This window comes from Athene noctua, chromosome Z, assembly GCF_965140245.1.
Source record: "Athene noctua chromosome Z, bAthNoc1.hap1.1, whole genome shotgun sequence".
Lineage (NCBI taxonomy): Eukaryota > Metazoa > Chordata > Aves > Strigiformes > Strigidae > Athene > Athene noctua.
Window position 1 is genome coordinate 19,184,458 of NC_134077.1, and position 25,889 is coordinate 19,210,346.

General features: G+C 36.2%; 1 protein-coding gene across 2 annotated transcripts in view; it reads left to right on the forward strand.

Moving 5' to 3' along the window:
- Positions 1-25,889, forward strand: part of ITGA1 (integrin subunit alpha 1) — a 75,742-nt gene that overhangs the window by 11,916 nt on the left and 37,937 nt on the right. Inside the window, exons 1-6 of one of the 2 annotated variants that reach the window (XM_074931669.1) lie at positions 7,679-7,721; positions 16,734-16,854; positions 19,454-19,566; positions 20,543-20,631; positions 20,721-20,835; positions 21,514-21,641. In XM_074931669.1, the coding sequence (XP_074787770.1) occupies positions 16,781-16,854; positions 19,454-19,566; positions 20,543-20,631; positions 20,721-20,835; positions 21,514-21,641 (519 nt within the window). In that variant the 5' untranslated portion in view covers positions 7,679-7,721; positions 16,734-16,780. Of the gene's footprint in view, positions 1-7,678; positions 7,722-16,733; positions 16,855-19,453; positions 19,567-20,542; positions 20,632-20,720; positions 20,836-21,513; positions 21,642-25,889 lie in introns of those variants that run through there. The other variant, XM_074931668.1, reaches the window with a different exon arrangement.

The following is a 25,889-nucleotide window of genomic DNA, read 5'->3' on the forward strand; positions in this document are numbered from 1 at the left end:
ACTTCTGAGCTGCTGACCTTGGTTTGCCTTTTTTCATGAAGTTACATTATAGCTGCTCGTCTGACTGATTTATAGTTTGAGTCTCTCCAGTTTCTTTCTGGAAGCTGCATCATCCAGAAAATGTGCTCAGTTTCATAAAGGCAAAGTGGGGATAAACGATATGACCATTTTGAGGCACCCAGTCTGTTCACTTGTCTCTTAGATTTTCGTATCTCTAACTTTTTAAAGAAAACAAGATTGTTTCTTAAAGGAATAGAAGTCTAGTTTTGCAGGAAAAAGATATTCTCAGAATATTTATGCTGTTGTTCTATTTGAAGCCACATTTGTGCAGTGTGTGGTCTATTGCTTTTACAAAAGATCTAAGAAAGTAATTTTGAAAATATGAAACTGCAATTAGAAGGTTTGCAATTAGGAATCCTTGTTTATAACCCAAAATTGTAATTCCTGCAAGACACATAATAACAAAAACATGAAGAAATTACTTCAGAAAACTACTTACCTATGTATTTTTTCAGTATGGCAAAATCGAGACTTGAATTATTTTTTCTTGCTCTCTGATATATCAGTTGCTTTTTTCAGTTCCCCCCAACTTTTTTTTTTTTTTTCAACGATAACGTGAAAATGTTTGTTTTAGAATGAAGTTCTTAAAATGTAGCTAGGTGCAACTGAGGTGGTTCAGGTTAATGACTGTGAAAACAGAAAAGTTTCTTCAAGCTGTGCTAATGCGGGGAATGGTACTGAGTTGAGAGTCATTCCATTCTCAGTTCTTGTTCAGTATTCACTGCAACTTGTTTCAAAGTGAATGATGAAAATTTTGATGCTGTTAGACTTTAGGATTTCTTTTTTGGTTTGATTTAGCAGATGGTGGGAACAAAAGAGAGATATGGCATTGCAGTAGATTATTTTGTGGCATCTGGGTTTCCCCTGTAACAGCCACAACTTGCTTTTAGGAACTGTTGTATTCGGATTTTGTATAGGAAAATAGTATTTTGCAAACGCATTATTCTGCTAATTTAGAGTTAATAAAAATGCCTAACCGTTTGGTTCTTGTGATTATTGTTATAATTCTTAATTTAGGCTCTGACGTGGGTCAAGCCTGGGCTTTTTCCCCAATGGAAAGAGTAAACATACACTGTGGAGTTTCTTGTGTGACAGTTGCCCAAAGAATTGATTAATGAGCATAATGCTTATTCCTGCTACATTTTTTATGCTTGACTCAAGTAGGGCATTGACTTTCATTTGAGGAATACTGCTTGCACGATATAGAATATAAAGGAAAGAAACGTCTCCAGTCTAACAACCAAACTGTAGGGCATGTTCTCTGTAAATTTGTGAACTTGACTGCTTTAGAAATGCAGTATAGCTTTCCATGAAAAAATTGTCTCCTAAAGTGTGTCAGCCTAAAATAGAGTGTGAGGAAAAGGTCTCTGAAATTATACTTGTTTATTCTGTTGTCTGAAAATAATTCTTCCTTTTGTCCCACTTGAGGGCTATACAAGAAACAGAGCGGGGGCTGATACCAGAGCAGCACTTGCTTCCAAGTTAGTGTCTTCTGGGAAATGCAACATGAAGCAGCAGCTTTCAAGCCCTGCCAGCTCCTGTCAGATTTTGCTATATCAACCTCTAATTTATTGCCTTCTTTTTGGGAAATGCTATGGTCACAGCTAATGTAATTACTGCCATGCTGCTCTAATAGTTACTCTGGAAGTCAGATTAGAGCTGATCATGAATCAATCCTGTGACAAAATAGCTGTTCCATTAGAGAACAATAATTAGTTGAAAGGAGTCCTCCTTTTTAAGAATGTTCATACCAGACTTGATGAGAAATTTTTTTCTCTGGTCCAAAATGGAATTTCTAATCAATGCCAAGCCTAGAATTGTGAAGAAGTCTAGAGGTTTAAGGAGTCATATGGGACAGAAGATAGGAAGCTTAAGACCCTTTTCAATTTCATTATTAACGCTACGCTAAAGATGCTCCCTTTTCTGTCAGTGTCTTTGGTAAGTACAATTCCACAGTGTATAAGCAAATAAAAGTTTTTAGATTTTGATCAAGATAGCTAAACCACAACGGACTCAGGTATAAGATCTCTTGGGATGTGGGACACAATTTTCAGATTTCTGATCTGGATGGGACAGGAAAGTGACTGAAAACTGGGACTGTTCCCACGTAATGCGTTCCAGCTGTAGTCTTCACATTTCAGAAAAAAGCCCTGAGTAGGGTTCCAAGTTTCAGAAAGATTTTGGACCTGGTGGCAGCCAAACAAATCTAATTTGGAAGACAGGCAGATTATTTCCTATGCAGCCTTAATACAAACCCTTAGACATTTGCTTTACTTAGAACAAATGGTTTTAGCTGGCTTTTACTGAAAGCACTTCAGAACAAAGAAATTAAACACAAAATATATGTAAACTTATGTATGTGTGTGTGTCTGTAAAGATGCAGTATCCTCAAAGAATGTGGTATCTTCATGTAAAAAATAAAGCTAACTTGAGTCTTAGCTTGTAGCTGCTTTTGTAGTTGAAGGAATGACTCAGGATGCAGACTTGATCGTTATCTTCAGGCTACCGTATTTGTTTATGGTAGGACGGGCTTCATAGCAAGTGCTACATTTAGGATGTTTGACAGGTGGTTGTTGAATGCCTAAGAATGTGTCCTTCAATGGTTTCTGAAGCTCTGAAAGCTGCAACAGGTTTGGCTGAAGATAATTACCCTTTCTTTGATCTGCGGCGTTCAGCCTGGTGACTTCAAATGTTTAATACTGGTACAGGTATTTTAGTTTAGGTGTGAGAGAAATTAATTAATTAAATTCGTTTATCTTAGTTGCCATAAGACCACTTCTACTCCCTTCGGTAAAGAGAACTCTTTTATCCCATATAATTGATTCCTCTCCAGACTGGAAATTGCTGTTCTTCTATAGGGTGACTAAGAGAAGCCAAAATGGACTAGCTTCAGATATGGTGCAGGGAGAACATCAGCTGCCTGCCAGGACAGCTGTGCGAACTGAGGAAGCAGTTGCCCTTACTCCTAGACTGTACCGAGGACCTGCTGGGACAGCAGTGGTGAGAGGCAGAAAAGGAGCAGCTGCCTCATGAGGGAGCTTTTTCAGGTTCCAAAGTCACGAGGAAAGATGAAAAGCTATAGTTCAATGGAAAACATGGGATGCTGTGTTGGGCATATGACTTCTTCCCCATAGAGAGCTGCAGTGGGTGCTTGAAATATCTGTAGTCTTAACAACATACCCTCAGTTGAGGGTAAGGTGCCAGCTAATGTGATTAAGCATATGTCCAAGGAAAATGAGCCTTGAGCCTGAGGCTGAGACTTGAGATATTGAGGCATTGTCACTACAGAGTAACTAATTTCTGACAAGCATGCTACATGTGTCACATACAGCATTATTACTGTATCTGAGGCTCGTGAAAGACTTTGTTTTCCTTTCATACCTGTCTGAAAGCCACCTTTTTCAAAAGTAGTATGTAGTGCTTTGTGAAACACCTCAATGTGTTGTGTTAGCGATCAGCATGATAAGCAAAGGAAAAATTTCTAGTCAAACATAAAAACCCCCAAACAACAGAAGCTGATTGCAATAAGCCTGTCAGAGTTTTTGAGGGGATGCTTAAGTGAGAAGAAACAGTAAGAGAAAGCCAGAAAAAAAATAATGCTAAAAGATTTGTTTGGGTTTTTTTAACAGTGTTTCAGGTTGTTTCAACTAAAGCATTGTGTTTTAAAATAACCAGGTCATGAAGTCAGTCAAATGGCAAGTTTTTAGACTTTTTCTCTTGAAAGTCTCAGAAATCAGTTATTAAAACTGTATTAATACACAGTCAAGCATTGTGATCTTGGTAAACAACAGATTTATGACTGTTTAAGCAATTGCAAGGCATCTGCTTATGTTTTATCCAAGTCTACTTGCATGGTCCTGTGTATTTTTGTTAAGAGACAGAAGTCCTATTAAGCCTAGAAAGAACAAATTAATGTTGACAGTGAACACTGACAACGGTAAGTTTAGCCTTTCCTAATTTTGAAGACTTGTCTTTCTAACCTAAGTAAGTTATATACATCTATAATAGGGGTTTTTGCATTTTTTTTCAGGGCAAAGTACTGAAATTGTCACTGAAAAATGTTCAGTGCTTTAGGCAGTAGTACCTCGAAATTGAAGTTCTCACTTTTACTTCTAGAACACACTTAAAACTACTCTGTTCCTTAGATTAAGCACTTTTATTTTGACATAAGAACTGGCAAGAAATAAATATATGTTGGAGAGCAGAAATTTCCTACTACTAGAAAAATAAGAAGTTGGAACAGCTTCCAGTCAGAAAAATCAGAGCTAAAGGTCTCATTTATATGTATTTTTTTTACCCTGAAAAATATGATTTAGTTGCCAGCAATAGATAGGAATCAGTTCAGCAATTCTGTACCCTATCCTCTGAACAGAAACAGCACTTGCTGTTGTTATTTTAGTGGAGCATTGTGTTGCCCCGTTTATATCAGTCCAATTCTTAGTGCACGTGTTGGCACCACATCTCAACAGATTGTACCACAATACTGACCTCATGTCAGATGGGGATTAGTTGCCTGAGCTGACTATACAAAAATGCTTAGATTAGGTACCTGATACAGATTTATTGAGTACTTTCCTTTTGATCTCTGCCAGTTTGATGTTCTCTAGGAGCTTTAAAGAATTACTAAAAACTTTTTTTGAGTGTTTTATTTGTAAATAGGCATCAATCTCAAGTTATTGACCATTAAATGTGTTTCCTTTAGAAAGCATGTTTTCTTCCATGATTCTGAGCAAGCTGCTGTGAGTTGGTCCTCTGTGTATATTGGCACAGTTTAGAAAAGTCAGCTTCCGAAAAAGGTAAATGCGGTATGCAAAGAGCTATAGACCAAAGGAGAATAAAAAGAGGGCACAGCATCAGCACTGCTGTGCTTTCTCTATCTGGGCTGAAGGGAAAAGCTGGAAGTGATCCATTGCCACTCTATGCTGCTGAAACTGTGGTTGAAGTGCTACTTGCATAAAGCTGATGTTAAATCTATGATATTTGCAAAAGAAGTATTGTGATGGCACGAGGTACTTCTGTGCCTTTTTAAGAGGTCCTTTTTTAACACTGACAGCTCCCGTTGGCTTTAGAAAACTGAATCGCTCTTAAATAACATCACAACTGACCTTAGCTCTGCAAACTTCAGTTTAGCTTGGACAAGTGACATCTACACAAAGGAATAAAATTTCTGCTCTGTTAAGCTTCTGTGGTACTTTTGTGAAGTTGATGCAGGTGTTTGAAAGAAAGAGTAACAGGTTCTTTATGGAACCCCTGCTAATACCAGAATACTTTCTGACCAGGCCTGGGCCAGACAGGTATCTTAAAATCACGGGTGTACTTCATGTGCTGTGGGTGGGAAATATAAATTGTTAGTGCCAGTAATTCATGTAGAATGATCTATCTTAAACTGCATCTAAAAAACAGGATGTTTTTCTACCTCTAGAGTCCGGCTTTAATTTTTGGAGAGGGAAACAAACCTTCCTCTTATAATCTCTTCAAGGCTAGTTCCAAATTTCCCTGAATTGTTTATTGACCAGTAAAAAAGAACATTTGCAGTGAAAAGACCTGAGATTAATTCTGTAGTCCTTTCAACAGGCTTACCAGTAAAATCACTACACCAACAGTGTATCAAAAGAGGTGCTCATGCTCTTACCGGTACTTGAGCGTCTTGATCTTTAAAAATTAGTCAATATGGTTGATGATGCATATCATTATGCTTAAGTTTCATGTTAGTATATAGCATTGTTACATAGTATATAGTATGTTGCTATTCAATATTGATAATTCATGGTGATATACTGGCTTTTGCAGAATTTATTAACTTTTTCATTAGGAAAAAATATATCTTGACTATAAAAATATACCACATAGAAAGAATATTAAATCTCCATAAACATTTACTACAATTTAAAAAATTACTTTATTTCCCAAACCACATAATGAAGTGACAATGGCAGAGGCCCCAGTCTTGATTGTATTCCACTTCAGATATGATTATTTCAGGCAACAAGTTTCTAATGTACACTAGAGGGGTGTATTTGTCATTTCAGCTGAGTGATGCCGGTGTGAAGTTGGTGTTTTGGCTTAGTCGGTTTTTCTGATGATCTCAATTGAACACTGTATGCCACTTCCTGACTTACTGGTACATGAATCCATTTACTGAAGTTCGATTCTATCTGTTGCCTGTAAATTACATTCACCTCCCAGGTAGACTGAAGATTAGCTACTGATTTATAAAATGTTGAGCCTGTGAAAGCACTTGTGATTGTCTTAAGCAGCTTCACTCAATTTACAGTCTAAGTAAAGTAAATAAATACACATAGCAGCAGTCTATGAATTGCCTAGTGCAGTAATAATTGTTCCTGTTGATTGTTGGGTTTTTTTGTCCAAATGAACAAACTTTTGTATTGATCTTCAGGTTTTCTTAAGGTCGTGATGTGTGTGTGGTGGTGGGTTTTGTAGCCTTTTCTAGATTAGGCAGCTATTTTATGGTTGTTTATGTTCATGAAAGACTTGATTTAATGCCCACTGTGGTCATTTGCAGTCCCACATTCTTGTCTGCTTGGATTTCTCAGTTAAAAGTGTAAAATACATGTTTTCACGGAGCCATATTCTTTAACCTCTCCAGTGTAAGAAAAGATTTCTTACAACTACATAGGTAGAGACAAGTAAGGAAACAGACTGGCTGAGGATTATCTTGTCTTTTAGCAGTGAACAGTCATAAATTTCAAACCAGAAAAACTCTGTATGCCTTGGTAGAGAGCTGATGCTGTGATTACCCATGATGGTGCATGCTTGTGCCAGGCTCAGGATTCTGCTAGTGAGCAAGTCGGATCTGACCTCTGAAAATAGGTAGTGCCTGCTACCCCGTGCTCTTGCAGGACAGAGCTGACATTCCCTGCAGGCATTTCGCTGCTGTGCAGTTGGGAATGAAGAAGCACTTCCATCTGACCTCGTGGTGCGAGAGCGCTAACATCTGGGAACCATTCACGGTCAGATTCCAGCGTTTCAACAAATATGTGACTTATTTTCCATTACTGACTGTAGCAATCTCTTATCAACTCCATTCTCACTGTAGTCGGTTTTTTGGTTACTGATAGAGAAAAAGTTTAAAAAAAATCTTGAACAATATTATTGAAAATACAGTTGATTCATTGTAGAGAATTAACATATGCAATAGGAAAGAAGAATTGTTTGGATAATTGGTTTTTTCAGTCTAAGCTCAATATCAAGCATTTTAAAAAATTTTCAAAATTAGATTTTAGCAACAGTAGGTATCATCCCTTACTCTCCAGTTTTGCTCTTGGAAAACTGCAAGTACAATTATTTAAGTACAAAAAACTTGGTTTAAACTTTACAAGAATACTTACGTTTGTAAAAGTGTTTTCTATCTTAGACTGTTGTAGCATCTCCCTGTGCTATTTAAATGGAGTTCTGTTTTGTAAATAGCTTGTTGATTTACATTTTGCCTGAACCTGTTAGCTTTATATAATGTTTGTCTAAAAAATGGTATGTCTTTGTGCTCAGAAGAAGTTTGAAGTTTAAGAGTTTTCAAGTCCTTGTTGAAGTATGAGAGTATATATTGTAAATGGGGAAATATGGAATTCTTTTTTATGTAGACATAACATAGGAAGCTGGAGCAACATAGTGGTTCCCTCTTACTCTACCAGAAGATGACTCAGGTAAAGAAAATAAATGTTCTTTTGTGCTCTAGTGAAAATTATCATAGACGCTGTACTAACAGAAAGGTGTTCTCTATACAATTTGACTATAGTTTGGAAGGGGTTTTTTTTTCCTTTTAATATACATGCCTGAGAAGTAATACTGAAGTGTGTCCATCCCTGCTGGCTCTGAAATTTTTGCTTGGTCTGCACAGCAGAGTTGTCTGGGACCAAAGGAAAAGATACATATTTGTAAACTCCCATCTTTTCCCTTCCACTGCACTTATTACAGTTTCTTGGATCACAGCTGAACTGATATTGATTATAGGTATAAAATACGAGCTATTGACTTTTAGCATGCATGTTGACTGCATATGCTTTTGCTGTACTACATAAACACTGGCTTGGATTTAAGTTCTGTGGTGCTTTGGCTAGCTGGGTGTGAGAGGGTCATATCAGGATATTTATACTTGCTTTTGAAGGATTTCTTCCCTCTTGAAGCCTTTAGTGATTCGGTTGAGAGCTATCCAATGATTATGCTCAGCATGAGGCAATGAAAGACAGGAGTTTATAGCCATTGTGAAAGAAAGAAATGGAAGAAGTTCTGCATTTAGAAAGCATTTATTGCCACCAGAGCATTTCCACTTGATATTAGCATTAAGACTGCTGACCTTTGTGAAAAATTATCCAACAATCCCTGAAAACAACTGGGAGGAAAAATTAATGAATAATGATGCCAAGTCAGGAAGGGGGGAGAAAAAAAAAACAAAAAAACCCCACCACAGTCCTTTGTCCTGGTAGAGAGATAGTAACCTGAGTTTTCAGCTAGGCATCATTTTTTGCATGAGTTCTGAGATTATCACGTTTCCCAGAATTCAAAAGGAGTTTCTAGCTTCCTGAGATGTTCTATAGATAGGTGATTTCATGTGTAGACTGATCAGATAGATTGATTTGTGTGTGTGCGTGATATTGTTCACTTTCATTTAAAAGAAAATAGACTTTTAAATGTCTGAATAACAGCATAGTGGCAATATATCCACCCTCAAGTACATTAATTTGTCTGCAGTGTTTGGCAGTTTTCTCTGATTTTCTTGACAGAATATTTTTATTTTATTTTTAAAAGATAGCTTGCTAGCTGACAAGGGAAAACACAAGCACAAAGCATGGATTCAAAAGAAACTTAAAAATAAGTACACTATGGCATTTGCAATTCACATTTGAACACTGACAGGTAGTAATTTCCTTCAACTCACAGGATTCATCAGTGTGATGGGTATTCAGTGCTTTCTTTTTCCTTAATCCTATATTACTAAACTGAAATTATACAAGGTGTATGCCATGTTGCATAATGATAAATGTCACCAGTCTTTATCTTCTCAAAATAAACCTCCTTTGGATGGAGAATAGGGATGACACTTACTGTTGAGCACATATTACGGTCACATCTCACTCAAAATTCGATGTATTTCTACAGGCTTTCACATGTTTTTCTCATGCTTTAACTCTGATTTAAAATACATCTCTGATTCAAAGATGCATTTAAGTTAACTATTAACCATAATAGTGTGCTGCTATGCAAAGATGGTCATACTTCTTTTCTTAACAGGGTAGTGAGGGGTAGAACTTTTTAACCAATTGTGCTACCTATTGCACAATCCAGCTATATGTTTGGATTGAATCATAGGCATAATACTGAAGAAACTATTATTTAAAGTGATTTATGTGATTATATAAGATAGAAAAGGCATGGAAGTTACTTGCTTAAGAATGAAAAAAAGATTGTATTTGCTTCCTCCTGTTAAGTAAGTGTTACAGAACTTAATTTCTTAGGAAATCTGAAAAGAAGACTTAAAAATATTTAGGAATTATTTCACATTATAAGAATAATAACACTTTGGATACTCAGCATCACACTTGTTTAAAAGAAACTGCAAGATTCTTAGTGGATTTACTTGGCCTTTCATTTAGCCTAAGAGCAATAAAATTGGAAATACGTGAAGTATGCCAGTTAGTGTAAGAAAATCAGTCCAGCTAACAGTGTGAAGTCAAATGAAAAATCACTATGGAAGAAGAGTCTTTGGGACTTGCTAAGGATTTTACTATGTGTTTCCTGCAGCAGTAGCTATACCGGGCTTACCATGCTGGTTTCAATAGGGCTACACAGTAGAAATGACAGCAGGACATCAGCCTGCAAAACTGGGATTCAGCATAACTGAGCGAGCAGAAAGCTTGTAGAAATCCAACTGAAACATCATACCTGACTCTTTCTATCAACCTACAGAAATTTTGTGCAGAGAAGAACCTACATGTCCATGAGCAGCTTTGGAGAGTATTGTAAAGAACACATTTTTCTATAGGTTAGAGTCCTTGTTTATGCTCCTTTTAAGTTTCTGGGGTTTACTTCAGCATACACATTCATTTTAACAATGCTTTCTGTGTGAAATCTGAGTCAATTATAGATGACTATAAATATCTTCTACCTCAAAAAAAAAAAAAAAAAAAAGGTCAAGAGATTAAGGGAGGTTTATAGATAAAGCTAGATGTTAGGAAACAAAAAGTTATAGTGGGATGTTCAGGAGGAAGTGATCTTTGATAGCAAAGCAGAACGGACCTAGAGGGGAACACAAAGATTGTAGGGATTTGAATGGAGTTAGTTGTTGATTGAAGAACTACATCCAAAAGTTGGACTGCAGATCTTCTAGGAGTTTCACTTCCATCAAGCTGCTAAATTTGCTAAGCCTCTGTACATCTGAACAAGCTTCGTAGCTGACTTCACAGCTTTCTGTATGTAACTGCATATTTCCTTTTCCCCTTCTGTGAGAAACTGCAAACTGCTAAGAATTTTGCTGATGAGAGGACTGCTTTCCAAACTTTAAACAAAATAGTTTTATTCTGATGACTGTCACTGAGTGGGGCATGTATTCCTGGTCTCTGCTATTGTATTTCAAAAAGTTTTGCTGGTTGCACTGTGTTATTCATTTGAGACCACATTACAAAGCATTGATTCAGTATATTTTCAGTCTTGACACCACATTATAAAGCTATTTTCCAGTACAAATTATTCAGTACAAAATCAGCAAAGGAAGCATTATTTATGGGTTGTACAAAGCATTTAATTGGTTTTGAAAACTATGTGGCTACTGAATCTGAAACCACTTTTAAATATATATTTCTTGGTCTTTTGGGGATATTTATCTACTTTTAATAAGAAGCCTTTTTTTTTAAATTATTTGGTTTCATTCCAGAAAGTCAGTCTTTTGGTCTTCAAAGGTTAAAGATTAAAGAAAAAATGCTGGAGGCAAAATTATACAAAGGTTCTTTTGTAGCCTTGAAAAATAAAAGGCTTGATTTAAGGGGTACTGAAAAAGTTTCAGAAGTTGAAACTTTTTTCTTAATATACAGTTTTATTTTAAATACCCTGATATTTAGCCAGCCAGAACTGAATGCAGCAGGAACTCCAACTACAGCCTCCTCGGCCTTCCACAATAAGGCCAGAGCACTGTGGCCCCAGAGCTCACAGATGGCAATTGTACCATGCCATGGTTATTTTCTTCCACTTGGGATGCCTATGACTAAATCTCTCTTTCATAAGACAAGACTGTATAATTCTGAAGTTACATTATCGCAAATGAAGCAAAAAATAAAATGTGAAGATTCTCTTATTTGCTGGTCCAGCAAAGAATCCACTTTCATGTGTTTGAGCTTTTTAAAAGCATTTTAAGTTATGTCTTTGCAAACGTGTATAATCTTCCCTTGCTACCAGCCAGATGTAGTCCAGCCCCGAACCCAAATCCACAGTGTTGTGTTGATTCAGCTAAAAGATCCAGCTTTCAGGAGGTTTTATCTGCTGAGGCTCAGTGCTGCACTATTTGAGGAACACAGTCTGTTCTCTGCTACCGGCTTGATTCCGGCTAGCTGAGAGCAGCAGCCCAGGCTTGCACATGCCAACATACAGTGGTATCAGTTTCCTCAAGGGAAAGAATTTTATAATTTCAGAGGAAGGTATTATTTGCCACCACTTTGAAAATAAGCTTTTGTGGGAGGCCAAGCCAATGGTCCCAGTTCTGCTTCCCTTACTTGAATAAGTGTCACCAGCATCCCAATTGCTTCCTTTCATGCTGTTTGTTTACTCTGTATGTTTTCTAAGATCACAACAGAGACAGGTAGTCTTTCACAGTATCAGCATAAAATACTTTTAAAGGCAATCAATTTTTGCCTTATAAACTAGGACATCCTTCCTAGTGTCACTTAGCTTTCAGTACATTTTGATCAAATGCACTGTTCTGTGTTGCTGTATTGTACTAGAGTGCTGTTTGCAGATCTTTAAAATATCCTTACATCATCATTGGATGTAATATGTGCTGTATAAGACATTAAAGCGATATTATTTTTTAATTTATTTTATTTTTGCAAGAGTTCCAGGTATATGAGAACTCCATAAAACATTTTAATCTTATCTTAATCTTCAGTTTAGATTTCTCTATTCTCTTTTATTTTCCAGGATGGAAGAAGTCTGGGATTTCTTTTCTGCTAGGAACTTCTTTTGTTTCCCAACATTTCTTAGTTGTGCATACATTTGCAAGACATTTGTACTTGTTTTGTGGTCCTTCTTGATTGCACTTAGACCTGCTTTGTTTCAGTCTCTTCTTGCAAAATCCAGAGGAACTGATAAAGTCAACTGAAACGCTATAGCAGTAAGTGTATAATGGAACAAAAATAACACTTTGACCACAACACTGGTGGGGAGAAATAGTGTGCAGCCAACACGTAAGCCCTGTTCAATGCAAAGTGCAAAATTGTCCTTTCCCATTTTTGCAAAAACCATCTCTATTTCTCAGAATAACCACCATTTATGGAAGATACAATCGTTATTTGCTACAGACTGTACACAGGTAAAATATCCTAACTAATTTACTCTCTTCTCTTGGCTAAATTAGTCTTCATGATGTCATTTATTGTGGGTGATTTGTGGTGATCTATTTTTTATCAGTAAAAAGCCAGGTATTAGGCTTTGTTCTACAGTTCGGGTTATGTTTATATCCATCTGTTCTAGGAAAATAAGAGTGTCTATTCTGCAGTTCTCTGAAAAGGTTAGAGTGTCCAGGCAACATTCACTTGGATACGTGCCAGGGAAGTCTAGTTTTGCACAGTTTAGAGGCAGAATAACCAGGCAGACAGCATGAACGTTTGGTTAAAAGATCTCATTAAATAAAACAGAAAAAAAAAAAAAAATAGTGGCTACTGAACAAGTATGAGCTACTACTCTGGGTTTGTAACAGAAATAATATTTGGGTTGTTGTCCTGGTGACTGAGTGTGAACCTTTCACATATAGGTACAAACTGTGCTCAGCAAAGAATGCCACATGTATCAACTAGTGTTCTCATCAGTTTCAGGAGGTAGTGAGGATGTTGTCCCAGATTTTCTACAGTGCCTCATTTCTTGTAGAACATGAAGTTAATAGCTGGAACTTAAGCTTTATCCTTTGATAAATATTTATATACTGTATTTCAGATTTTAGTCAGTATTTTTAGTCATTCTGTTAACATAACATGAAATAATTCAAAATCTTAATTTAATTTACCTACATTAATTGTGACTAAATATATAGTCAAATACTATGTACCTTACCAAAAAAATTTTTTTTTTTCTCATTAATCGCCATAACTCTCAAAAGAACCCTTTTCAACTTCCCTGTACCTCTTCTTTTTACATTGCTTCTGCCAATAGTCTTTTTTAATTCATATACACAAGTTTGCTAGAAATAGATGAGAATGCATGCATCTTACACAGAAAGTGGAAGTTTGGAATAATGCAAACTAGATATTGTTATTAATATAAAGTGTTGCTTTCACAGTCACAGTGATATTTTTAAATGTTCTGAATAGTCAGCTCATGTAAAATGTTCTTTGTACTGAAAAATGAAACAAAATGTGAAAGCTAGGTTGCCATAAATCAGTAGATTTTATACTGTTAATTAACAGTATAATGTGGGTTACGATAAACTCCATTCCATTTATTGTCTGCAGATTTGAACGTATCTTTGACTAGTAGAATTTCCTTTTACAGAATCAGTGTAAAATGTAGTAAGATACCATTAAATCTATTAATTATTTTTAAGTTAATCTTACACTGCTTATCATTACTTTTATTCAGAAATATTATGCTCATGTTTAATAGGACATGGAAACCACAGGAGGTCATGTAATATATTTGCATGTTAAAATATGCCACACAGTTTGTGTATGAAGTCAAACCAAAGCTGATTTCTGCCTAAGATAGAATGGGAAGAGGAGAGAGCTGAAGGATAGCCATACTGGATCAAATCAAGACTGTATTTTGTCCGGTGTCATGTCTTCAGGAGTACATGTAAGCCGGTAGCTAAAGACAAAAAATAACTGAGAAGGCATATATAATGTGCCTCTTCCAATTTCTGAATATTTCCAGCTGAGGGGATTTCCTAAACCAGATGTGTGTTCTGTATGGTTTGTAACCTGCAGTGGATTTGTCTTCCTCAGTTTACCCATTGAATATTTATAACAGCATACAAAACATCCTTTATCAACAAGGTCTATGTGTCTATTTCCTCCTTGTGGAGTCACCTTCTTTTTATTTCTGACCATTCTGGCCCATCTAACTTCTTTTGATTCCTCCATCTTTACTTTTTAGAAGATGGTTCTAATTTGATCTCACTCAGAAGCATGAGAATTTGGGGAGTTAGTAGCAAATAGGTGTAATTTTTCATTCCTCTTCTAGTCTGCTTATTTAGCATCTCACATTTTCAAACTTTCTGTGATAGCTATGAGGATTAGACGTGTATTTGTTAAAATATCACATAACAGATTCAGGAAACTTTAAGACCATCTACTATGGTGAACACTCAGTAAAAATCACAGTAGTTGTCAATACTGCATCATTGTGAGGAAATTCCTTGTCTACCGGCAGATGATGGACTGATGATGGAGTATATAGTGATGGATATACAGAGTGCAGAATAACTTTCAGTAGCTTTAGGAGAAAGTAAATTAGAAGAGAAGAGCTGGAATCTGTGGCCTTTAATATTTCATATAATATGTTTTATATATCATCATAAGGTGAGAAAGGGGGAAAAACATGCCTCTGAGCACCTCTAGAAGGATGTTTTGTCCATCTTATTCAAGGGCTAAATTGAACAGACTTCTGGAGATCTTTAAGAGGCAAATCGACATGGATAAATTTTGCATCTACCTTTCTTCAACTAAATAATGAACTTAGTCACTTACTTTAGCAGATGATCTCATTAGAACCATTTCATTGTCTAAGAGGTAGATTGGGAGACTAAATTACACGGTCTGAATCCCCCGCATGATGTCAAAAATAATAATTGCTTTCACTCAGAAATTTAACAAAATATTTGAATCAGTGATTACTGAATCTTTAAAAATCTAATTTGTTGATTTTAATTATGCTTTGATGACTGAGAGTAGGAAAGAAAACAGGTATTGCACATGAGCAGGCATAGCAGAGTTTGTTTAAACAAATATTTAAGGAAGACAAAAGATGCATGGATTTCTTTTCTGACAAATTATTTCCCATCCAACTGTCAGCCATGAATTTTTTCTTATCACTTGCAATGGATCTTTTCTGAAGAATTAGAATAAACCCTGTTTTAGTTTGTTCACTTCTGTATATTTCCTGACTCTGACTACAGGAAGAAAAACTAAAATAACACAAATGAAACTTCCTTTTTTGCTGTCCAGTGAAACTGGAAATATCTACTGAGTGATAAATAGTCTTCTGTGATAATTTTTCTGCATTAAGCAGGAAATAAGATGCTGAGAGAGACAGATTAGTATTGACCACTTGGGAGCCTAATTATAGGAATAAACTTTATATGAGAGTATCATCATCTCAATGGTGAATATCACAGATGTATTTTAGTAACTCAACATTATTTAGATGCTTTGACATGCAGCATTATGGATTTGGGTGTTTTTATGTAACTGTCAAATGTTAGCAAATGATCATGAAATGCTTCTTTGAAAGGAAATGAAAGTTGTGTACAATTGTCTTTTCAAGTAGTCTTGATCTACAAATTCAGTTTTTGACTCTTGTGAATTAAATACACAGCTCTGCAGCAGTAGTGTCAGTGATTGCTTTTGAAACTGATTTCAACAGAACAAAAATGGAAGAGATCTCTATAAGGAATAAAAAAATAAAGAAAATATAAATAACCTTATTTTTATAAATAAATAGTAATTTTGGCTTCTTAATGAGTCTCACAGTGGGTTTTGGTTATAACTTCAAGCTGGAGTTTTCAGCCAGGTCGTTTTTCTGAAACTTGCTATACAGTCATATTTTTACAGTATTTTTCCTGATGCTGATCACTGAGCTTTAGGGTTTGGGAAATCAGTCTGAAGAAGTATCTGCTCTCATGACAGATCTCATCATAGTCCAACACCACCATTGTAGATCAGCTTTTCCTAAGTGGGTAAATGTTGGATTCCTGCAAATAGAATTAAAAGAAAATTATATGCTTTTTTCTCTCTAATATAGATTAAAATTAAATACATCTGAATGCTTTTCCTTATTCTTTTCTTATTGTGTCTTCTGTAAACAGATGAAAAATTAGTTATTTCAAGTTAATAAAAACTTGGAAACTACTACCTTAAATGAGGGAAAGAACATTTTGTGTAAAATTCTTACATTAGTAATGCATGGAGCTAACAGGAGTAAAAAATAACTAAAATGTTATTTTATTTACTATTGAAGGTAATAATATTTTACTTAGTTATTTGAATTGCGATTTACAAATGAGTGATGGACTTTGCAAAATAGATTTTGGATACAGAAGTCCAGTTACTAACATCTCTGAATTTAGCTCTGTATATATGTGTGAGGAAGTACATTTTATATCTCGTACCAGCTGTGATAAATATGTCCAAAATGCTACTTTCAAACCCTGTCTTCTACCCTTGTTAAGACACAATTGAACCTTGATTTCTTAAAAGTCTCGGGGTTTATGTGTATTGCTACATATTACTTTTTTTTTAAAGCTCTCTTTCACCTCGTTGGCTCTTCCAATGTTGATGTGAAAAATGCAATGACCTTCAGTGGCCCTCTGGAAGACATGTTCGGATACACGGTGCAACAGTATGAAAATGAGGAAGGGAAATGGTAAGCTCTTTTTCTTTTCTTAAATGGACACTCCAAATTATCAGGTATTCAATGACTCAAGTGCTATTTGTAAGTATGCCCCATACGTATGAGTCGTATTTCTTACATTAATGCACAGTCCTAAAGAAACCAGGGACATAAATTTTGCTGCTCATGTCATCTACATTTAGTTTCTCAAAGACGTAAATTAGTTCACAAAGTGGATAAATTGCCTTATTGATGGAGCTGAGAACATTTTGTGTTAAGCCTGAGCCCTCTTTTTTCCATTTATCAAATAAAACCATTATTTGTCTTTAGTTTGTGTTAATGTATCAGCAATGAAATTGCTCCTGGTTTACCTAACTAATCTGTATTACTTTTGGTTTTTTTCTAAACTTTTTCATCAGTGGTTGTCTGAACTGAGTTTTTTAACTAGTGGGAAGATTTCGCTGTCAAAACATTTACTAATACAGTACTCCACCTTCCCTTTTGAAAGAATAATTATGCCTTGCCATTGGTAATATAGTCACAGTTGGAACTTGGCATCTTCTTAACCTGTCTTTTCCATATTGTTTTCCTCAATTAGAAGTTGCATTTTGGCAGGCTCAGTGGTATCATTGCTTCTTGGTCTTTTGAGAAACACCTGCTCATGCTTTTCCCCTTCAAAAACAAACTTCACAGGGCTGGTGGACTGAAATAATGATTAGATGGTAAAAATTTTGGGAATCCTGAGATCTCCATCATTATTTGCAGATTGCTCTGGTTTTCCCAGAGCTTTGCTAGTAATTTGACATTCTTAATGAACCCAGGGACTCCTGCAGGCATCCTGGGACAACAGGCACATAGCTGCATGACAGCCAGGTCAGACTGTTCTGCAGCGCCCGAGCAAACCCCCCTGCAAGCACAGGGACTGTCTGACTCCAATTCTGTCCACAACTGCAGCACAGTGTTCACTAGTCATAGAGGATGTTCACAGAAATAAAATTGCAGAATCTGCTTTTGAAAATGCTGGCTCTTGTCTGCCCAGGTTGTAGGATGTTTAAATATACATCTGCATGAGGGTCATGGGAGAATAATAATGACCTTCTCTGAGCTAATTTAGACCTTCAGGAAATGGTATCCGTTCTAGGAGCTGGGTTTTGCAGAGTAAGCTGTACTGTTGTAAACTGTCCTGAAACCTTTCAAAAGCAGAAAATAATATGAGCTGGAAATGGCGACTCTTCCAGTAGCTGAAGGAAGACAGGAATCTAAACTAGTGTGCTAGATCTGAACATCTCTGAAATTAAACTCCAGAGCTGCTTTTAAATTGTCAAGTTTTCAAGCTGCTTTCAGAATAGCAACATCCAGAGCAGGAAATCTGTAGGTTGACAGTTAAATACACAAAGCAGCCTTGTGATACTTTTTGTCAACTGCTATAACTCTACCTAGATACCACAGATAAAGCTTTTCAGCAACACATGTTCTGTGAACCTGATTGCTGCTGTTTCTCAATAGAATTTAGGTCCTCTAAAAAAATCTCCTGTGCAAAAGACAAAATAGCCTTTCGGACCACTTCTTAGTTTATTAGTAATGAAAAAATCTTAATGGATCACAATGAGCTATTCCAATAAGGCTTTTTTTAGAAACTGGATTGTGTACTGGGTTTAAATTCTCCTTTCTTTTTTTAATCTGTAGGCTACATTTTACATGTTACGTCATTCTATTCAAATATCTTCTGCCTGGACGCATTAATTTATTATTAAGGTTGAAATGGGTCTCTCAATAACCCTTCACAATCTTCTAATAGTCCAGGAGCAGATCTTTCTGAACTATTACTATTAATGGCAGAATTTCTGATTCCAGTATGTGATTTAATTCTGATTTAATCCAAGTTATTCCTTACACAGTTAATGGAGACAGTTGTTATCTGCCGAGTAATGCAGGGCTATTTAGTGTAGCTAATGAAGATGTGAGAACAAAAACAGTGTCCATCTCTAAACAGTGTTTCCTGCTGAAAACTGGATTTAGGAGTGGATGCTAATTTGTGGTGCTTACAAAGTACTCTATGAGAACAGTGAGTTTTGATCACACCAAATTCTGAAAAAAAAAATGCACAGGATAAAAATCCTTCACATTTTAAAAATTTGAAATTTCTTTTAATAAACCTTTTAATAACTTTTTTTAATTATGAAAGGAAAATTATGTATTTTACAGTGCTGGTTTACGTTACTTAGAATGAATTCTTCAGGGTGCTTATGAGCCTCTCCTTTGGCATTTGGTCTTTTGTCACTGAAAATACATTTTCTTCTAAAATATATAAAATATCAAGGAGATATTAAATAAAACAGATATGTCCTTCTGTATTACTTTGAATACTTGTCATCCATCCACCAATATTGCTTTTGTTTTCCACCGAAATTTTAAAAAATGTTATTTTATTATGTTATTTGGTATATAGGCACATTTTCTTTCTGTGTCCTTAATAAAGAGGAGACAAAATGGCTGCTTTTGCTTTTTCTTGCTCTCCATCTTATACTCCTAGTATGGAACTTGCTGCTGCTGTGCTCTCTGTAAGTTTTATTTGCTGACTTTCATGCCTTTTAAGAAAGAAGAAATTTCAGGTAACTTATTTCATTTGCAGGGTACTTATTGGTTCACCGTTAGTCGGCCAACCTGAGAAAAGAACAGGAGATGTATACAAATGTCCTGTAGGAAGGGACAACCAATCACCCTGCATGAAACTAAACTTACCAGGTATGAAAGAAAATAAAGCTATGTCACATGGAGGAATAATAGAGGTCAGATCTTAGGAGATTTTTAGCTAGTAAATATGCATTAGAAATGTTTTGATAGAGCAAAGTTACTTAGGACTTAAAAGTTACATGTGAAGGAAGTTAAGTTTGTAACATCAAAACCAATTTTATTTTAAAGCTTCATATTGTCCTATGGAAAACATGCTCATGATTTTAGAATATGCATTTGGCTGTGTTATCAAAACTTTATTATGACTGACATTACCTGACTGTGCTTGGCAATCCTGGCCATGGAGCCAGGAAAGTCATGGAATATAGATTCGTGGATTAGCCTTTCCAAAGCTCTCTAAAGCCAACAAGAGCCTTCATAATGCCATCAGTAGTATTCTGGTGAGAACATAACTAGCCAGAACCAGGCTGATGCATCTTAATATGATACAGATAAATATTAATCACTTTCTTGCTCATGTCAAGAGATATGTGATGTAGTCAGGAATAGAGTTCCTGTTAATATGAATTTCACTAAATACACATGTCATGGTATTTTTTGTCTCCTCTTTTCCCTTGCAAACCTAAATGTCAGTAATGTAACATAACAGTAACAAATATAAAAGCTGTTAAGTCATTTATAGCAGGATAGCATAAAAAAAGAATAATTGTTTTCTAATTAGAAAAACTCTATGAATAGTAATATCTTGCTTTCATTGTGCTGTTATTTTTACTTCTTTTCTTTTTTGCAGTTCAAGAAAACTATTTGACACAGCAACTCAGACAAATTTTCTGGGATAAAAGCCAGTCTCAGAAATTTTTCTTGATTGTTGCAATTGAAGAAGGAGGAGGAAGGGTGCTAAAATATTTGATTAAACCAATGTCAGTCTGGGTTTTATTTTGGAAGCTGGAAGCTCATGCTAGGAGATATATACTTTAACATTTTGTTTTCATGTTCTCAAATACTTAACATTTTAATCTATTTATAGCTTCTACTTCAGTTCCTAACATCGTGGAAGTAAAAGAAAACATGACTCTTGGAACAACCTTAGTGACTAACCCAAAAGGAGGCTTTCTGGTAAGAAAGGACTTTTTGCCAATTTTAAAACTCTGTTTTTTCCTCAGGTATCATAACAAAAACATTTCACCCTTTTTCATCTTTTAAAGGCATGTGGACCACTTTATGCTTATAAATGTGGACGTTTGCATTACACAACTGGAGTTTGCTCTAATGTCAGCTCCACTTTTGAAATCATTGAGGCGATTGCTCCATCTGTGCAAGGTATGCATGCCACAGAAATTCTCTTGTGTGTCTGAAAATACAAATTGCCAAAGAAGACAAATGTATACACATAGGCATACCAAAAAATATGAACTGCTTAACTTAGCTACCAGCATTACCAAGTTAAGTAAATGTTTTCATTGTCCGTATATAACCTAAATTCTTGCTACTTTTGGAATTTATCTCAGTGTAAACAATCATTAGAGTGCTATGTAACATCCAAACACAATTGCTAAAAATAGTTTCTTATGTTTTTTGCTTAAGGCCAAAAGATTCTTTTAAAATAATGACAAGCATGTTAAGAACTAATACAAACCCAATTTAGTAATATAGATAAAAATCTTAAAGACCTGGTTCTTTGGAAAAAAGCAAAGAGGAGCAGATTAACATTGAAGAAGGTAGAGGTCACTGGTAAATACTCCAGTTATGTGATCCGGTTATGTGATCTAATCTTATTCTTAAATTTCTGCTTACAAGAGAGTGCCTTGCTGATAAAGGGAACACAAACCATGTAAATTACAATGCAAAAATTGATGAATGACAGTTAGCATCAAACACGTCAGTTCAGCCCCACTACAGAAAGATATGCATCTGTTACTCATCACAAAAGTAACTGGAGCTATGAGATCTATTTGATCCTTGTTAGTATCAATTCTTATGTGGCAATTTGTGTTGCAGAGTGTAAAACCCAGTTGGACATCGTCATAGTCCTCGATGGGTCCAACAGTATTTATCCATGGGAGAGTGTCACAGCCTTCCTAAACAGCCTCCTGAAAAACATGGATATAGGTCCTCAGCAAACACAGGTAATACCGTAGACATTTTATGGTTGTTTCATTTTCAAGGAAAAAAGGGATTTACGGGAAGTGGGATGAAAGCATCATCTATGGAGCTCTTCAATTCCAAGAATTTATGTCAATGGAGTACTGAAACAAAATAGCTGAAACCACAACTCAGTCAGTGTCTGCCACCAAGTAGCAATGTTAGGGAGGCTGACCAACTTTTTAACCTAGAGACAGAAGTGCATTAAATGAGGCCGTTTGAACACTGTTCTTTCCCACTTCCTTCCTCTTCACGACCACTTCTTGTCTTCTTTTGTACTTCATAGCATATGCTCCTGTAAGGCACACATGCATGGTTCTGACAGCCCTTGATTGTAAGCTTTTTCGAGCAGCATTCAATATTTTGTACTATGGACTACTGAGCATACAGCTTTTAAACATTTGGAATCATAACTAATGAGTGGCTGTTAAAGCCACATGTTATTAATGGCAGAAGCTGCATTTATATAATAAGTGGAGAGGGCCAAATTCACAGCTGCTATAAATCAGCACTGTTCCACCAGAATTAACAGAGCTACAACCAATTACCCCAGCTGAGGATCTGACATATGTTTCACAGTCTGCTGAACAGACTATGTAAATAGCAATTCCAGCAGAACTCGGGGAAGGAGAAAACATGGACTCTGGGATACATTTTAACACAGAAAACTTCATTAACAGCAATGGAAGAAAGTGGGTCTTCCTTTCACTTCTCCCTTTTCCCCTTCCCAAAATCAAGGATTTACTGGGGTCCTGTATAATATTTGATATGCTTCAGGCCAGTACTTAGTGGGTTTGCTACTTCAGGTTAGCTCCTAACATTCAATTCCTGCCTTCACAAAGGAGACTGTGAGAGGTTGTAAAGGATACCTCTGTCTGCAAATCCTCACCATTTTTCAAGTTAATTGGGGTTTGTGAGTTACCACCCAACTCCCATTGGCTGTACTGAACACTGGCTGATAAAATTATTACTTATAAACTGAACTGACAACTTTACAATCATGTCCCATTCTTAAACATTATGTTCTTCCAGATATTGTGAGGAAGATGGAAAAACACTTTGACAAATTTAACAGAAAGGCAAAAAAAAAATCTTCCTGGTCCCTTAGCCTGGTGATTACCCTAACATGTGCCATCTTGGGAAAATACTTAAACCTGAACTTCCCACTGTGGGGCAATGGCTGTATGGAAATCATCACTGCCTTCTGTGCAAAGGGCTTCATGGGAATAATATGCAGGGCCATCAACTGTACTGCACACTCACCCCTCTTCTTCACCCTGCAATTCCTAAATTTTTACATTGCCACACCTCTGTTATGTTTGATTTTGGAATCCTGCCTCATCTGCGTGGCTCAGTTCATGCACAAAAGGTCTCTTGATGATCTGCCCCCCATCTCCACTTCCAAATTCCGTTCTACCCAGTTTGGCATAACTACCACTCTTCTCACATGTACACTTACTCAAGAACACCAGCTTTGGCGTCTGATTGCTACAGAGCAGAAACATTTGAGAGAGAGATAAGAATGGAATAAGGAGAGAGGCTGAAAAACTTGAAATGGAAGGCAAAACCTAGGTGGAATTTTCTCAGTCCCTCTTACCTTTCTTACCTTTTCTGACTCCCCAGAACATGACCCATTTCTCTCCTCACCTCTGAGCCCCCTACTTGGGAACCCTGACCCAGCCAGAGGTAGCAAAAAGTTTATATCGTCTCCCCCACCCACAGTCTCCTTCCTCAGAAACTGTGTTTACATGACTACTGAATGGGGAAAAGCAGAAATGACGAAACATCTCCCCTCTCCTCTGGGAGCACAAAATAGAAATACAGGAACAACTGTTACTTTCTGTCTGTTGAAATTGATTTTTCCATGTTCATCTTTTGGGGATGTTTGAGCACATAGAAATCAGTGGGCTTTCACTGACTTCACATTGTTTTTCTCTTGCACGGGAAAGGAATGAGGTGATTACAGAATAACTCCTTAGGACCTTGGGTGTGACTTGTTCAAAACTGTGTTTTGATTAGAGACTTGCAAGAAGTTTTATTTCCACTCCATGAACAATGGTCATTAGATTTGTGGCAAGTCAAAAGAGAAATTCCTCAGTGTCCCATGTTTGGCAGATTTGAAAGTGAAAGCCAGAAGATTCAGATGCAAAAAGCCAAAGTTTATGGTATCATTTTTTCAGAAGTATTTCCTTCCCTTCTCTTTCCATTCTCCCGAAAATCCACAGCACCATACTTACGGTTAAGCTGCGTATCCTGAGTTTAAGGATAAAAGAAGTAAAGGGAAAGTAATGTTAGAAAAGTAGAAAAATCAGGAGGAATTAAATGAGAAAAAATGGTACAAATATCTCTCCTGGCCTTTTCCCACGTTTTAATGTAACTGCAAAGCAAGATAGCTTTTCTTCTCTCTTTTAAACTTTTGTAGAGATAATTAGCTTTTTAATATGAGGGTATATTTTTTAATCCTTTACATGAGCAACCTTGTGTAGCAGAATATCAAAAGAGAAAGCAGATTACTGTGATATGTTTAATCCCAGCTTTAAAGCTATGTTGGAGTGGCCTTCAGAATTTTTCAGACATTATATCTCCATTAATATATGACATAGGCAGTTATAGGTGTTTGACCTGTACCTGATTGTATCTCCAAAGGGACGGTATCAGTGGACTAAGAAGCCATGCCATGTCATATTTTATAATCTGTTTTATCTCCATAAGAACAGAGTGTATTAAAGAGGTATTAAAAAGATTCAGGATGAGGAAAGACTTTTGCAGTAGTTTACAAGTACTTTCTGAGTCCCTGGGAGCAAATAAAACATAGCAGAATTAATTCAATTTTGCTTTGATTCAGGTACCTTTAGCAAGCTCTCCATATGATAAAATGTATTATCCATTAGTGCTTCTCAAGGCATCTCTGTTTTTTATTTCACGTTAAATATGATTTAAATACAACCAAAAATTATTCGTGATTTTCCTCCACATCCCAATGATAGAAGTCCTAGCATATCATTTCCATATACTAAATGGTTTTTCTTTCATTTTAGTTTCTTTGTATTGTTGTTGTTTTTAACCAAATAGATCAGCTTAATAATTTATTGGGAAAGCCAGAATATTCTTTCAAAATAAGGGGTTGTATTCACCTATAGCACAACAATAAATAATTGGCCTCAGAAATGTTTTGTCCCAAAGTAGAACAGTCCTTCACTTGTACAATACTTTTTAACAGGAACTAGGGACAATTAAAGAATTATTCCCCTGTGTAATATAAAAGCCATGGAATGCTAGGGAAAGGAACATAAGTTTAGGGATTACAAAGATGTTCAGTAGATTATGGTCAGTAATACTGAGAAAAATATTGTATTTTCTGGAGTAGAGCAGAATTACATCCTTCTGTGTAGTACTATTGCATTTTCCAGATTTAAATTAAACAAGCAATTCAAAACGTAAAATTCCTGTAAGCATCATGCTTAGGGGCTTGCTGAAGTTACGCAGTTTGAACAGGTTTATTGTCCCATAAAGGCACATTTGCATCACACAGATGTGTGGGTCATTTATAGTTTTCTATTAGAATGAAAGGCTGCAAAAACTCAAACTTTCGTTGCTCTCTATAGAATGTAATTCTAATTTTACAAGGTGGACTTGATTCTGTGATCCTGTAGGAGACCGGAACATGTAGTCTAGTAGTATTTTGTTGGTTCTGGGAAGCTTTTCATTACCCTTTTTTGAGGAATGGCTCATCTTTGATGCCATGAAATATGTAGAACATGATGATCAGTGTTTTCAAAGATAGTGCTAAGGAATGGTCCCACAGAACAATTATATCCCATAAGATAACCACATGCCCCCCTTCCTTCCTGATTTACAAGCTATGCAACACAGTGCTGTTTTCCAAAGTCAGATGTTCTTCCCGTTCACTTCCTGAGAAGGAAATGCTCAAAATGTTTACTTGCTGTGATCATGGACAACGTTTCCTTTCAAATAGGAAATGGTACAACTCAGTGTGAACCTCTAATCTTTTTAAAGAAAATGACACCACCAACATGGGTCTCTAGAATCATGGAAGACTGGCAGATACTTTTCACACTGGTAGCAGTCAATAGTTGATTTAATCCTTGGTGCCAGTAAAATTCTCAAAGCTGCAGATAAGGAGCCCGTGGATCCACAGCAGCAGGCTCCCTGGCATACAGTAGTCTCTGGCTACATTTGTGCATAGTGCTGGAATACTTAAGTCACTCCTC